The sequence below is a fragment of the Mauremys reevesii genome, linkage group 1 (genome assembly GCF_016161935.1).
Source record: "Mauremys reevesii isolate NIE-2019 linkage group 1, ASM1616193v1, whole genome shotgun sequence".
NCBI lineage: Eukaryota > Metazoa > Chordata > Testudines > Geoemydidae > Mauremys > Mauremys reevesii.
The window spans coordinates 43,912,833-43,926,834 of record NC_052623.1 but is presented as its reverse complement, the minus strand read 5'-3'; the positions used below and the strand labels follow the sequence as shown (position 1 = coordinate 43,926,834).

The window sequence follows — 14,002 nt, the reverse complement described above, 5'->3', positions numbered from 1 at the left end:
TTAAGGAGGTGCTATATTCCTAGACCTGGGTTAGACAAATACAGAGTAGGAAAATGTTGAGGATTCCATGCTGACCTGTAAGGTCAGGACTGCACCCTGTATGAAAAAGGCATATGATGCCATAGTGGTGGATAGCAAAGTGACTAAGACCTCTCAGAAGTATGGGATCTATGATGAGAAAGGCTCCTTAGGTCTCTTGGAGGAACCAGTCTAGAAAAAACAAGGAGAAAAATCTAGAACACAGGGCTTCTATTGCCATGAGATGAAGATGCAGATGAGGTGTTGCACCAGACTGATGAGATCCACACTGAGAGAAAAAGATATTGATACTGCAGATGATGGTCACAGGGAGATTTACATAATTAGTACCTTCCAGTACTGGAACCAAAGTAACTTGGATTATGTAAATATTGGAGAAATATCTGAGATGAGACTGGTTCCAGGATGATTACTATGTCCGCAGAAGATGGGGGTTACACACCTGGGCAGTAATTGAGGTTCTTCGAGATGTGTCCCCCTATGGGTGCTCTACTTGTAGGTATGGCAATGCCCCCTGCGCCTGGGATCAGACAAGTGCATTTCGGACTGCACATGCCCACCTCCCCCATCTCGCACTGTGCGCAGGATGTATATATAGCACTGTGCACTTCAAACACCCCCAGCTCCTTCTCTGCTGCAGAGCGTATGTTTGTTTGGCTCCGAAAGAGAGGGGAAGAGGGTAGGTAGTACAGCATCCATAGGTAAACATCTCAAAAAACCTCAGTTACCACCCAGGGTGAGTAATCCTCTTCTTCTTCAAGTGATGTCCTTATGGGTGCTTGTGGCAGGGTGCTGCTACACACACACCTAATCAGGCCCTGCCACACCAGGCCCAATCAAGGGGGAAATAGATTGGGGCTGTTTGAAAAGCCTTATGTCTGCCTGGCGATTGGGAACACCTGCCAGCCTGATAGGCTAGCTATAAAATCCCTCTTAGTAGCTCTTCTCTACTTGCTTTACCTGTAAAGGGTTAAAAAGTATCACTGCTATGCATAGGTAAAAGGAAGTGAGTGGGCACCTGGCCAAAAGAGCCAATGGGAAGGCTAGAACTTTTTAAAATTAAAACAAGACTCCCCTTTTATCTGTCTGTTGTTGTTCTCGGGGAGAGGCAGAGAGGGCTGCAACTATGCTGCAAGAAGCTTTGGACCAGGTATGAAAAAAATCACTGAATCATACTTAGAAACTACTAATTTGAAACCTCGTAGATATGTAAGTAATCAGGAAATGTCTAGGAAGAAACGATTAGGTTTATCTCTCTTTATTTCTTTATGGCTTGTGGATTCCTCTGTGCCAACCCCAAATGCTTTTGTTTTGCTTGTAACCTTTAAGCTGGACCTCAACAAAGTTATTCCTGATGATTAATCCTTGTAGGTGGTTCTTTTTAAAATCTAGCAATAGCCTAAGTTTCCAGATGTATTTTCTTTTTGTTTTTAATAAAATTTATCTTTTTTAAGAACAGGACTGGGTGCGTGCACATTTTGTTTAATTAGCTGGTGGGAACACCTGATTTCCTTTGCTTCTCTCTCTCAGCTCTTCCCTGGTGGAGGGGTGTGAAAGGGCTTGAGGGTACCCACAGGAAGGAATTCCCAAGTGCAACTTCCTGCATTCTCAAAAGGGTTTTGCACTTGGGTGGTGGCATCATCTACCCACCCAAGGTCCGAGAAAAGCTGTTATCTTGGAAGTTTAATACAAGCCTGGAGAGGCCAGTATTAATTTTTAGAATCCTTGCAGTCCCCCACCTTTTGCACTCAAAGTGCCGTAGTGGGGAAATCAGCCTTGACACAGCGACAGAGAGGGGGAAGCCCTCAAGCTGGTTACTGACCCAGCCTGCGGTAGGTGAGAAACCTGTAAGGATTGTATATAGTTGGACACTGGTGGTGGGAAAAGGCTTAAAGAATAAAGGATACAGGTGTTGCACAGAGCTGAAGTCTCCATGGACTTTCCCAGAGGAAGAGGGGCCGGCCGTGCACCCCATGACAGTGCTCCACTTGTGCTCTGATTGAGACTGTCTATCATGGAGTTCGTAAGATAAATGTATGCACTGGGAGATTCACTTTGAAAGGAATTTTTTTAGATATGACAGTGCCTCTGGATCCTTTGTTGGTGGAGATGAATAAGCGTGGTGACTTCCGGAAAGGTATAGTCCTGTCCAAGTGAAAGGCTAATGCTCGTCTAAAGTCTAAGGTGTGTAGAGCTGCCTCCCGTTGGTTACTGTGAGGCTTCGGGAAGAAGCAAGGAAGGTGTATTGGTTGGTTGAGATGGAAAGATGTTGGGACCCTAGGTAAACATCTTAGATGTGGGTGTAGTGTAACTTTGCCCTTATAATATGGTGGATATGCCATAAGGGCCATGATTTCGCCAACTCATCGAGCAGAAGAGATGACACAAGGAAGGATATTTTCGTTTATAGATACACTTCAGAACAAGTTGCCATCGGTTCAAATGGGGGTCTAGTCAGAGAACATTGTACAAGGATGAAGGTCCCAGGCAGGGGTCTAGTCTCGTAAATGAGGACTGATCGTAAAGATTTTGGAGATCCTTCAAAACAAAAAATGTTTCATGAGTGGAAGTGCAAAGACAGAATGACAGGGCAGTGAAAAGTAGTGATTGCCACCAAGCGTACCCAAATGCAGCTGGTGAATACCGTTTAAGGTGTAGCATATAGTCTAGGACGGGGTGCGTAAACTACGGCCTGTGGGCCAGATCCAATCCCTCAGGTCTTTGGATCTGGCCCACAGGACTGCCCCTTGTGGTGCCGTGGGCCCCGCACCACTCTCAGAAGCGGCTGGCACTACTTCTCTGTGGGCCCCCAGGTGGGGGGGGGCGCACAGGGCTCCATGCGTTGCCCCCCGCAGCTCCCATTGGCCAGGAATAGGGAACTGCAGCCAATGGGAGCTTCAGTGGAGGTACCGCAAAGGCACCACGGAGCCCTCCATCCCCCCTCCTCCAGGGGTTGCAGCGCTTCCTGGAGCAGCATGGCATGGCACTCTAAGCCCCCTGCCTGCACCTCACACCCCAACCCCCTGCCCTGAGCCCCCTGCCGCACCCTGCACCCCTCCTGCATCCCACCCCCCTGCTGAGCCCCCTGCTGCACTCTGCATCCCACCCCCTGCCCTGAACCCCCTCCCACAGTCCACACCCCTGCCCTTAGCCCCTCCTGCACTCCGCACCCCCTTCCCTGAGCCCCCTCATACATCCCGCATCCCTCCTCTGCCCCAATATCATACCCTGAGCCCCTTCCTGCACACCGCACCCCCTCCCACACCCTGCACTGCAACCCCCTGCCCCAGCCCTGCATACAATTTCCCCACCCAGACATGGCCCTCAGCCCAAAAAGTTTGCCCACCCCGGTCTAGGATAAGTGGCAACAGAACGTGTGCTGCATCCACTTGGTGGGAGGTGTATCAGCAGTAAAATCTAATCCATTTGTGCACTTACATGCATCTGCTCATGTCACATCTGCTATTCAAAAGGAATCAGGCTTTGAGGTGAATCACCTGTGGATTGGAATGGAGGATGCATCCTCTATTCTGTGAAAGGAGCTGGGGTGTTAGACGGAGAGAGATCAGCCGGCATACCATCATATGGTAGAGGTAAGTATACCAGACCTGTCGTGGTCATGTTGGAGCTATTAGTATGACATGAGATCAGTCCTCTTGTATCTTGCAAAGTACTCTGAATAGGAGGAGAAAAGGAGGTAAGGCATAAAGGAGTTGTGCATCCCATGTTGAGGAACGCATGTTCCCAGCAATCCATGTCCAAGTCCCGCTCTGAAACAAAGCGTTGAGGGCAGCGGATGTTGAGTGACAAAGATCTATGGTGGGGTGTCCCAGTGTTTGAAGACGGGTTGAAGTGCTCGCATATCCAGTTCCCACACATGATTGTGCAAGAACTTCCTGCAGAATGCATCTGTAGTGGTGTTCTGGTCCTGGGAAGTATGCTGCTGAAATGGAGATGTTGTTCTGGATACACCAGTTCCACAATCTGAGTGCTTCTGAGCATAAACAGTGGGACCTTGCTCCGCCGGGCCTGCTGATGTAATACATGCAGGAGACATTGTCTGTCATCACTCTCATGGTATGATGTTTGAATAGAGGTAGGAAATGTTGACACGCTTTGCAGACCACCTGTAGTTCTAGGAAATTGATGTGCAGCGTGGATTCTGTTAATGACCATCTCCCCTGCACTGTGAGATTGTGGAGATGCACTCTAACTGATTAGGGAGGCATTGGTTGTTAAGATCATAATCGGGGTTGGCTGGAAGAAAGGGACTTAGACACAGACGTTGTTGTGCAGTGTCCTCAACAGTAGTGAGTCCTTGACGTGCATCAGCATGAACAAACATTTGTGGAGACTCTGTTCGTGGGGAAGATATGCTGTATGGAGCTACACCTGAAGATATTACATGTGTAGTCTTGTGTGTCTGACTACAAACATGGCTGCTGCCAGGTGGCCTAGAAGTTGGAGGTACATTCTGGCAGAGGTCTGGGGCAAACCTGTGCACTGAATACCAGATCTCTTATAGCTCCGAATCTGTGAGGTGCTAGGAAGGCTCTGGCTTCTATGGCACCGTGTGCCAATGAATATCAGTCGTCGTACTAGTGTTAAAGTGGACATTTCTAGGCTCACGAGGAGGCCTATCTTCATGAACAGGTCCATTGTTATGTGGACAGCTTGGAGAGAGTGTTTCGGATGAGGCCTTGAGAAGAGAGTCATCCAAATATGGAAAGATGATGACCCCTCCCAGTGTCCTTAGGTAGACAGCAACAACTGCAAGGACTTTGGAGAACACCCAAGGTGCAGTGGACAGTCCGAAAGGCAATACCTTGAACTGGTAGTGGTCATCGCCCACGATGAATCAGAGAAATCTGTAAGAAGGGTTTATTGTCATAGGAAAGTATGCATCTTAGAGGTCAAGGGCCGAGAACTAGTCCCCCTATTCCAGTGCTGGGATAATAGTGGAAAGGGTAACTCTCTTGAATCATTGCAGTTTGACTTATTTATACTGCGAAGGTCCAGGATGGGTTGCCAGCTGCCAGATTTCTTCTGGATCAGGAAATAGTGGGAGTAGAAACCTTGTCCCACGTGCTAGGAAGGGACTGGTTCTATGGCTCCTAGTTGCAGATTATTTCTCCTTATAGAATGGAATCATGAAAAGGGTCCCTGAACAGGGACAGGGATGGGAATGGCGGGCAGGATAGATAGGAAAGGGATGGAGTATCCTTCACTGATCACCTCTAGAAACCACTTGTCCGAGGTGATGAATCTCCAAGATGGGAAACAGAGCTAATCAGTCGCAAACTGCCGGGATGTTGAAAATGGTGGGAATGACTGGAAGAGGTGAAGGATTCGCAGGGCCTCGACTACACCTTCAAAATTGTTGCTTCGGTGGACGTGCACAAGAGGAGTGTGCTGTCTACATTTGGTAGGAGGTCTCCGTCTTCAGCGCTGGGTGTCCTAATGCCGATGAGGAGTATACTGCTGCATTCGGGATCACAGAGGGAGTTGGCACTTTCCAGAGCATCTCATCAGTACTGTCATGTAAATTCCAAAAGATTGGAGTATAGCTCAAGAGTCCTTAAGGGAGTATAGAGAATCATTCATACATTTAGAGAATAGGTTTAGAAGGTAAGGCCTCTATTGTGGTTTGCACCTCCTTAGTAAAGCCCCAGGGGTGGAGCCATGATGCACACCTCATAACTACAGCAGTCATGATGGACTGGGCAGCCGTGTATGCAAGTCTAATGAGGCTTGTAGGGTTATACGAGTTAGGAGGTGCCCTTCTGATATCAAGGACTGGAATTGCTCTTTCTTGGCTTCCAGTAGGTCCTGGGAGTGTTCCTCCAATTTGGAGTAGTTATACGTAGCCATAAGGGCTTCATAGATTGAGATTCTAAATTGGAGCGTGGCTGACGAATATGCTTTGCATCCAAAAAAGTCCAGGCATTTCCAATCTCTGCCTGGATGGCTAAAATGAGATTGGTATTGACTGCCTCTTTGTACCGCACTGACTACCAAAGAATTCGGGGGTGGGGTGCAAGAATAGGAATTCCACATCCTTCGCTAGAACATAATATTTGCAGGTCAGAGGGATGGACGCAGGGGTCTGCCACAGCAACTTTGTGGGGGGGGGGGGTCGAGAAGAGCCTCGTTGATCGGTAGAGCGATCTTAGAGGAAAAGGATATGTGGAAGATATCCAGTAGTTTACACTGTTGGTTCTTGACTTCCTCCAAAGGGATCTGTAGGGAGTCTGCAATACTGCAGAACAAATCTGTTCCTCCTCTTGTTCTTCCTCTTCAGATGGTACCAGTAGGAGTTTGACTTCTGGAGGGCAAGAGACCAACAGAGAAGGGAGAGGTGTAGGTTTCCGGCTTTGCTCTCTGGTAGGGTTCCCAAACTGTGCCCTGTATGTGGCCCAAGGGTCCCAATACGTTGTTTGAAGGGAGTGGCACATAGGGTTGCACCCATTGTGGTCCCTGCCAAGAGTGAGGACCAGAGGTAGGTTGTGGATAGTGAGGATGAGCAGGCGTAATTTGTCTAGTAGATGAGGGAGCGATAGAGCCTTCATCTTCCTCTTCTCCTCCTTCTCCTCATCTCTGGGGAAGGGAGGTGCCATCCTCGTCAAAGAGAGGGAGGAGTGTCGTGAATCTGGAGAGGAGGGTGGAAGTGGAGGGAGGTCACATCAAAGGAGCGGAGACTCAGGAGTGTTAGATGCCAGCAGGTCTTTAGAGTATCTAAAGTCTCATGGGGGGTGGAGCGGGAAGCATCATCAGTGGTGGTGTAAGACATGGTGCAAAAGGGAGGGCATATGCCCAGAGGTGTTGGTAGATGGCGCCAGAGACTTGGTCAGTGCTAATGGCTTGGCCAGTGCCTTGGCCAGTGCAGAGGCTTCATCCGTGTGGGAAAGGGTACAGGTGCTTTAGCGCTTCAAGTCAGCCTGACTCATTCCCTAGACCTGGGAAATGATGCTGAAGGCCACAGGTCTGCCCAGTTAGGATCTTTAGACCATTTCTTTATGTCGGTATCGGAGGTACTCGGATGGGCACTAGATGTGTGCCACATGAGGTTGAGGCAACAGACCTGGACAGTGTTTTGATGCGATGTACCTCAGAACGTGAGGAGAGAGCCTGTTTCTTCTGGAGTGAGGATGGGCAGACACTCTCCAGAGGAGTCTGGGCCTGGATCCGATGCCGGTCACAGCAATTTCTCCATAAGGAGAAGTTTTAATCTGATGTCCCGTCCTTTCTGATTCTGGGTTTCAGGCCGAGGTAATGGGAACACTTTCGTGGGACATGTCCCTCTCCCAGACAGTGGATGCACTGCAGGTGGCTGTTCATTACTGGGAAAGCAACCCCACAACAAATGCACCTCTTAAACCCAGGGGATCCAGGCATAAGGGTGATGGAAAAAGGATTCCCAGGTAGGAAAGGGGGGGGAGGAGGAAACGAAAAGCTAAAGCTAAAGAAAAACAGTTTTTCCTTTTGTTTAGCAGAAGAAGAAAATACTAACTACATTACACTAATAGATAAGGCACTAACTACTGAGGGAAATGGAAAAAACGGGCTCTGCTGCAGATTCCGTCCCAGACCAAAGGCAGTAGAGAAGGAACTGGGGGTGCTCGGATCCCCCTGCACCATATATATGTCCCACACCCAGTGCGAGAGAAGGGAGGTGTGCATGTGCAGTCCAACAGGCGCTGCTGATGAAGATCTTGGTTCCCAGGTGCACGGGGCACTGATACACCTACAAGTGGAGCACCCATAGGGACATCACTGGAAGTAGTCGTAAAGGCAACCTGCTTTGACAGAGGAATTGGTACCAAGCTCAACAGTATCAATGTGGTCATCTCAGCAGATGGGGTCTCATTAGGATACAGAACTACAGATTCTTTGGCAGATAGGACTGATGTCATTAGCACTAAAGTGGCATTGGTCACGAAGGATGCAGTACTGAAGCAGAAGAACAAGTTTCCACAGCCCCTGAAGACACATGGTGCAGATCAGAACTGGAAGGAAGGAACCAGCTTGATGAGTCTTCGACTTCTAGGACAAATACCAGGGATGGTGACCATCAGCATCACCAGAAGAGCTCTGCTTCTTCCTACCTTGGGCAGCAGGAGTCAATGACTAACCAGATATGGATAGAAGAGAAGGCTCAGCATGTTTTTTCAGAAGCATGAGGTCTCTTAGAGCCAGAAGTCCTGTTAGCTCCCAGAGCAGTATGTCTGGTAGTGAGAACCCTAGTAGAAAAATCAGCATTAAGGCAACAGATTGCTTTCAAAGAAGGACTCCAGACTCAGAACACTCCTGACTTTTCCAGCAGAAACACTTTTAAACAGGAATCATGAGCCTTCTGTGTGGGCTTAGAAAAAGGATTTGCAAATCCAGTGTTTGCCCAAAATATACAATTCCCCTAAACAAAAAGAGACATAGTATGTCTATCACTTGCCAGCATAGCTACTTTATAAGGAAGCAGATATTTAAAGCCTAGAGACAGAGTTTCTGCCAGGAGACTTGCACCTCAATACAAAGAGGAGTCAGTTGATTAAAAAAAAAACACCACCACATTTTGGGTTTATTTTGCCAACAGCCACTTAAAAGTCTAACGAAAAGAACAACAAGTAATGAACTATCCTAAAACTACAGGGAAACAGATGGATTCTATGCATTTCTGTCCTGCTATCAGGGATGGTAATAAGAAACTGAGAGGTAAGTAGGGATGCTCTGCACTTTATGCCTTGAGTTGGCAGGGAGGGTGTATGCGCAGCCTCAGACACTGTGAGCTAAGAGATTTCAGGCTCATATACATGGGGCGCACATGCCTCCAGTGGAATCTCTGTGGACAAATGCTTGAAGAAGAACACAGGTTCAGCACCCACAAGATGAGGGGAAGAGGGCAAACAATCCTGCATTCATTTTATTTAGGATGTCAAGTAAAGTTTATCATCAATCCTCAAACTAAGTGGTGCAAACTTTCCAATAAAAATCAAAAACAAAATTTCTATTTCTCTATGAAATTCTCACTGTTGATCTCTATACTAGCTTGTTCATAAAGTGTTGTGAGTAGTCTTAGAATTAGAAGATTAAACTGACATGTTTTTGCAATTCATTTATACTAACCATAAACAAATCAATCCACAACTTGTCTTGCACTTTCAACATAAAATAGGCTTGTAAACTAGAATCAGTTTTTCCATGTGCTGTTAAAATTGACAGTTGAAATGTGTATAGTCAAAATATTTTCAATGGAGCTGAGGGAGGGAAAAGGAGCGTGTGTTTTAACCCCTCTCAACCAGAATACAGAGAATTTATAAGATGTTTTAGCTTACAAATTGTACTAATGATTCAAATCTGTGTGTTCAATATTGAATTACTTTTGGAGAAAGGAAGTCATACAGATCACAGTCTTCTCTTTCATTATGGCCAAGATGATTTTCTTGAGACTCTAAAAGGCAAGCACAAACTAAGAGTTAACATACACCAATCACAGTTAATTGTAAACTAGATGGCCACAGAGTAGCAAGGGTATCGTGCTGGCACTGCAGCACAATTGGATGTACCTCAGGGGTGACATTCTGGTCCTGAAATAAGGGGAGTTTTGTCACTGACTTCAATAGTGTCAAAATTTCACCCTAGATATTTTGAAACTAGGAAGAAGAGGCCAGGCAAAACTAAGAAAATTTTCTGAACTCTAGAGAAGTCTTTTCAAATATACTCTTGTCTGATAATCATAGCAGCATCTAAGGCAACTGCATAGTAAATCACCTGACACTGGTGCTATACTGAGGGATAGGATTACTCCTGGGGCAAATCAGCACCAAAATTTTAAAAATTCTGTACACAATATTTGAAAATTCTGCAAAATTCTGATATTTTATCAAAACAACAGTATAATCACGCCAGTTTCAATTATTTTGGTAATTTATTTCAAAATATCTGTCAGCAAGTATGACTGTAACAATACAGATTAAAAAAAGATTCTGGTAATTTTTTTTGACAAATGTATTCCTTATTAATACAGAACTTTGAATAATTCATTTAAATTACAATACAGAACTGTATTTCCTGGAGGACTGAGGGGTAACAGAGGAGCTGAGGGAGAGGGAAGGAGCCTAGGAGTAAACTTTGGACCGTGTTGGGTGTGGGTGGGAAAAGGTTTTTTTGGAGGGTTTTTTTGTTTGTTTTAGGGAGTTGGGAAGCCTCCCCCATGCAGACCCTGGCTGACCCCAAGCCTCTCCCATTCAGTCAGGCATATCTGCTCCTGTCCCTGCAGGTCCCCTCCCGCAGACTCAATGCTGTCATCCCATTAGGTCCTGAGCCCATGCCCCAGTCTGTCCCCCCACTAGCCATTCTGAACCTCAGTCTGTGACCCCCAAACAGCCCTGTGTGCCCCACTCTGCCCTAATCTGGCTCTGTGGGCAAAGTGTTGTGATGAACTTCTACTCCCATGGGAATTTTGCAGCACTGGACATTGTATTTTGGGAGGAGGAGGAGAAGAAGAGATCCCTTCTGCCCCAGAAGTGCTGCAGTTCTGCCTTTTGTCCACAAGAGGCCGTGGTGGTGCCAGAACAGCCAGTTTATATTCATGCAGCTGGCTGTTCTGGTGCAAAGCAGCCTCTGCTGGGCCAAAGGCAGAACTGCAGCACTTCTGGGGAAGAATGTATTTTATGCGGAGAAAATACAAAATTATGCAGGACAGAGGAATTCTGCGTGTCTGCAGATGCACAGAATTCCCCCAGAAGTACAGGATAGAGAAAACAAAAGGAGTGTAAGAGTAAAAAATAACCCACACTCAAAGAGTAAGCCCCAGCGATAGTCCCCTCTCTCCACTAACCACATGTACAGGACATCTAGAAAGCACCACAAATAAAAGCCAAGAGCAAAAAGTCTTACCTTCTGAATTGATGTCCTCTTTCAACATATGACATAAATTATTGTTTCCTCTGTTTGATCTGGTAAGGTTGTCCTGTAAAGTCTGAAGACTTTGCCTTCAGTGTAAAAATATTTTTAAAGTGTGTTTATTTGTCCATAGTTTGAGGGTTTTTTTTTAAAAACACACACCACTCTCCCCCTCTCCAACCCTCTCACCCCCAGGGCTCAAAGCTCCTATGCATTCTAGGATCATTTTAACTGATGCATCACTACTCAAATATATACTTTAATACATTATTTGCAGGCAATATAAGGTTTCATTTTAGCCATGCTGAGTCTGAGACTATTATTAACTAGTAATATCTACTGGGTAAAATCTTTACCCTATTGAAATCAATGGGAGTTTTGCCATTAACCTTAATGGGGCCAGGATTTCACCTATTGTGTACCATGCAAACCCCGGTATACAATGCATACATTCTTTCTTCATAGTGACAACACTCTTAATATACATTGATAATATAAATGTAATTCTTTGAAAGCCCAGAGCAAACTTTAATTGGCCAAATTAAAAACCCAAAGACCGAACTCAAACAGTACATACTATAGAGCTTCATCTACAGCACTATTAGTAAGAACTACATAAGATTTGTTATAGTATTAAATAGAAACTCTGCACTGCCAAGTTAAGAACCCCTTTCCAAGCAAATAAAGTCAGACATCTTACATTAGCCATATTTGTTGTTCTTACGAAAAATCTAATGAAAAAGATTTATAATAAAGAATTATCAAATTTTATATATATTCACCACCATTCTCTAGTTAAATTGTAAGATATACTTCAATATAAATTTAATTTAAAAAACTGGAGTAATCTCAAGATTTACATAACACATACTTTGTAGCCTGCAGTTTTCTTTTATAAAGTTCTTCTTCCACATTGTCATCCACTGGGTAGAAATCTTCATTTGTATTTACAGTGGTAACAGCCTTTCAAATCAAACCATAAAACTGCTTTAACATTTATGTTGTACAATTATGCACTCTATACTTTTTTTAAAAATCTAACTTTATATTTTATCTGGTATTGGCTAAAAACTCATTTTGGGCCTTTCATAGCAAGTTGGCTATCAAGTTCTACTACATACATACACACACGTACTGTGAATGAGTCAAGTATGTTAGTCTGAATGTCTTAACCATTCAATAGCTGAGGGAAGGGCACTATACGAGTCCACAAGGGAACCAAGCATCCCTTGCCAATGGGTGCAGCCTTCAAGAGCCTGGCCTACATCTTCTAACTGGCCACAGTGGCAAAAGGCAGCACGGAGCCATGAAGATCCCACTTAGTAATAAGCAGCAAATCTGATCACTCCGCATCTGAAGCAACTGAGTTATACCAAAGAAGGTATGGAACATCAAAACCAGAAGGCTGATCTATTGGTTCTGTCACATGATAGGAATTTTACCTGCATTTTGAGCTTTTACTGAAAGATTATGTTACATGAATGTGCACACTATAGCTAAGCATGGTACTGAAACAGATGCAACTACCACAAAAGCTTATGCCCGAATAAATTTGTTAGTCTCTAAGGTGCCAAAAGGACTCCTCATTATTTAGTGAGGAAGCAGTGTGTTTATTTCAATGCGACTTGATCATTTTTCTGGTATAAAAGGAAGTTAAATGGACCATGATAGTCCACAATAGGTTAGACGGACACCTGGCAGGGATGCTCTAGATAATACTTAGTCCTGCCAGGAATGCAGGGGACTGGACTAGATAACCTCTCGAGGTTCCTTCCTGTCCTATGATTTTCTGATTATGAAGAATTTAAAAGCACACAGGTCACTTATAGTTCCCTTAACAAAACAGCTTGGCTTTAATCCCACATGGAGATATAAGTAACAGCATATAGTAAATGTATAGTGTTATTACAAGAGAAATTAGTTACAGTTACTAGGTAAATATATTTAAACGCATAAGTCAGGAAATTCAAAGGTATCAACCATAATTTTACTTAGGGCAGTGTTTAGTACTAAATAAACTTGTTTTCAAAAGGTTATACCGTGGTTGAAAAAAACAAAACAAAAAACCTCTCACTTGGAGTTATACAAGATCACAGATTAAAAAAAGTCCACTCAGCTGTTTTAAGTTTTGGAAAAAAAAAAAACAGCCAAACATTTCAAACACATTTCTTCCCCCAAGCATGCTACCATACATTATGAACCAATTATTGCACAAGTTATTCTAATTGTTTTAGTAGTTTGGAAAAAAATCCAATTGTTCAAGATATTTGTGTGGCTAGTTTGTGGAGGTGAAAAAATTTAGATAGTCCTAGACACACAGGCAGATAACAGAATTTGTGAATTATAAAAAGCTAAGAGAGTCTATTGTGTAAATATAGGTTGAACCTCGCTAATCCGGCACTCCCTGGTTCAGCAACATCCATGGTTAGGCATAAGCACTGATCATGTGGGTGCTCCAGGGCTAGAGCACCCAGGGGAAAAAACTAGTGGGTGTGGAGCATCCACCGGCGCCACGTTCCCCCCTCACCTTTCGTGCGCCTGCGGCCCCATGCTTACCAACTCCTCCTCCTCCCTCCCTGGGGCCAGCATCGGTGGCCCATTTCCAGCAATTGACAAGGAGATGCAAGGGGGGGGGGAGAAATAAGCATGGGGAAAATAGTTATACCATGAGTAATGGCAATATAAATATAAATAAAGTAGCTAATACCTCAGATAACATTTTTTAAGTGTTGATAACTATAGACTTTTTTTTTTTAAACAAAAGAGAGAGACTATTGTATATGAGAAGTAAGCAGAAAGCATCTGTCCTACCTCTGAATTTCATGGCTTCTCTCAGTTTAACTCAGACTTCTAGGTATGCGCATACTAGACAGCTGGGAGCGTGTCTCCCAGCCCAGGTAGACTCAAGCACTAGCTCCGCTCAAGCTAGTATGCCAAAAAGAGCAGCATGGTTGTTGTAGTATGCACAGCGGTTTGGGCTAGCCGCCCACTCAGACACAGGGGGGCAGGCGGGCTTGTACTCAGGCAACTAACCCAAGCCACAGCCTGTGCTGCGATGACCATA

At 44.9% G+C, this 14,002-nt stretch overlaps 1 protein-coding gene across 8 annotated transcripts in view; it reads right to left on the bottom strand.

Annotated features, from left to right (window-relative positions):
- The window catches only part of RNF17 (ring finger protein 17), a 227,700-nt gene that overhangs the window by 209,482 nt on the left and 4,216 nt on the right, over nucleotides 1–14,002 (bottom strand). For all 8 annotated transcript variants that reach the window (XM_039498951.1, XM_039498917.1, XM_039498969.1 and 5 more), the window contains 3 exons: nucleotides 11,810–11,901; nucleotides 10,933–11,027; nucleotides 9,414–9,484 (listed from right to left, as the gene is read on the bottom strand). In XM_039498951.1, coding sequence (XP_039354885.1) covers nucleotides 9,414–9,484; nucleotides 10,933–11,027; nucleotides 11,810–11,901 — 258 coding nt within the window. The remainder of the gene's footprint in view (nucleotides 1–9,413; nucleotides 9,485–10,932; nucleotides 11,028–11,809; nucleotides 11,902–14,002) is intronic.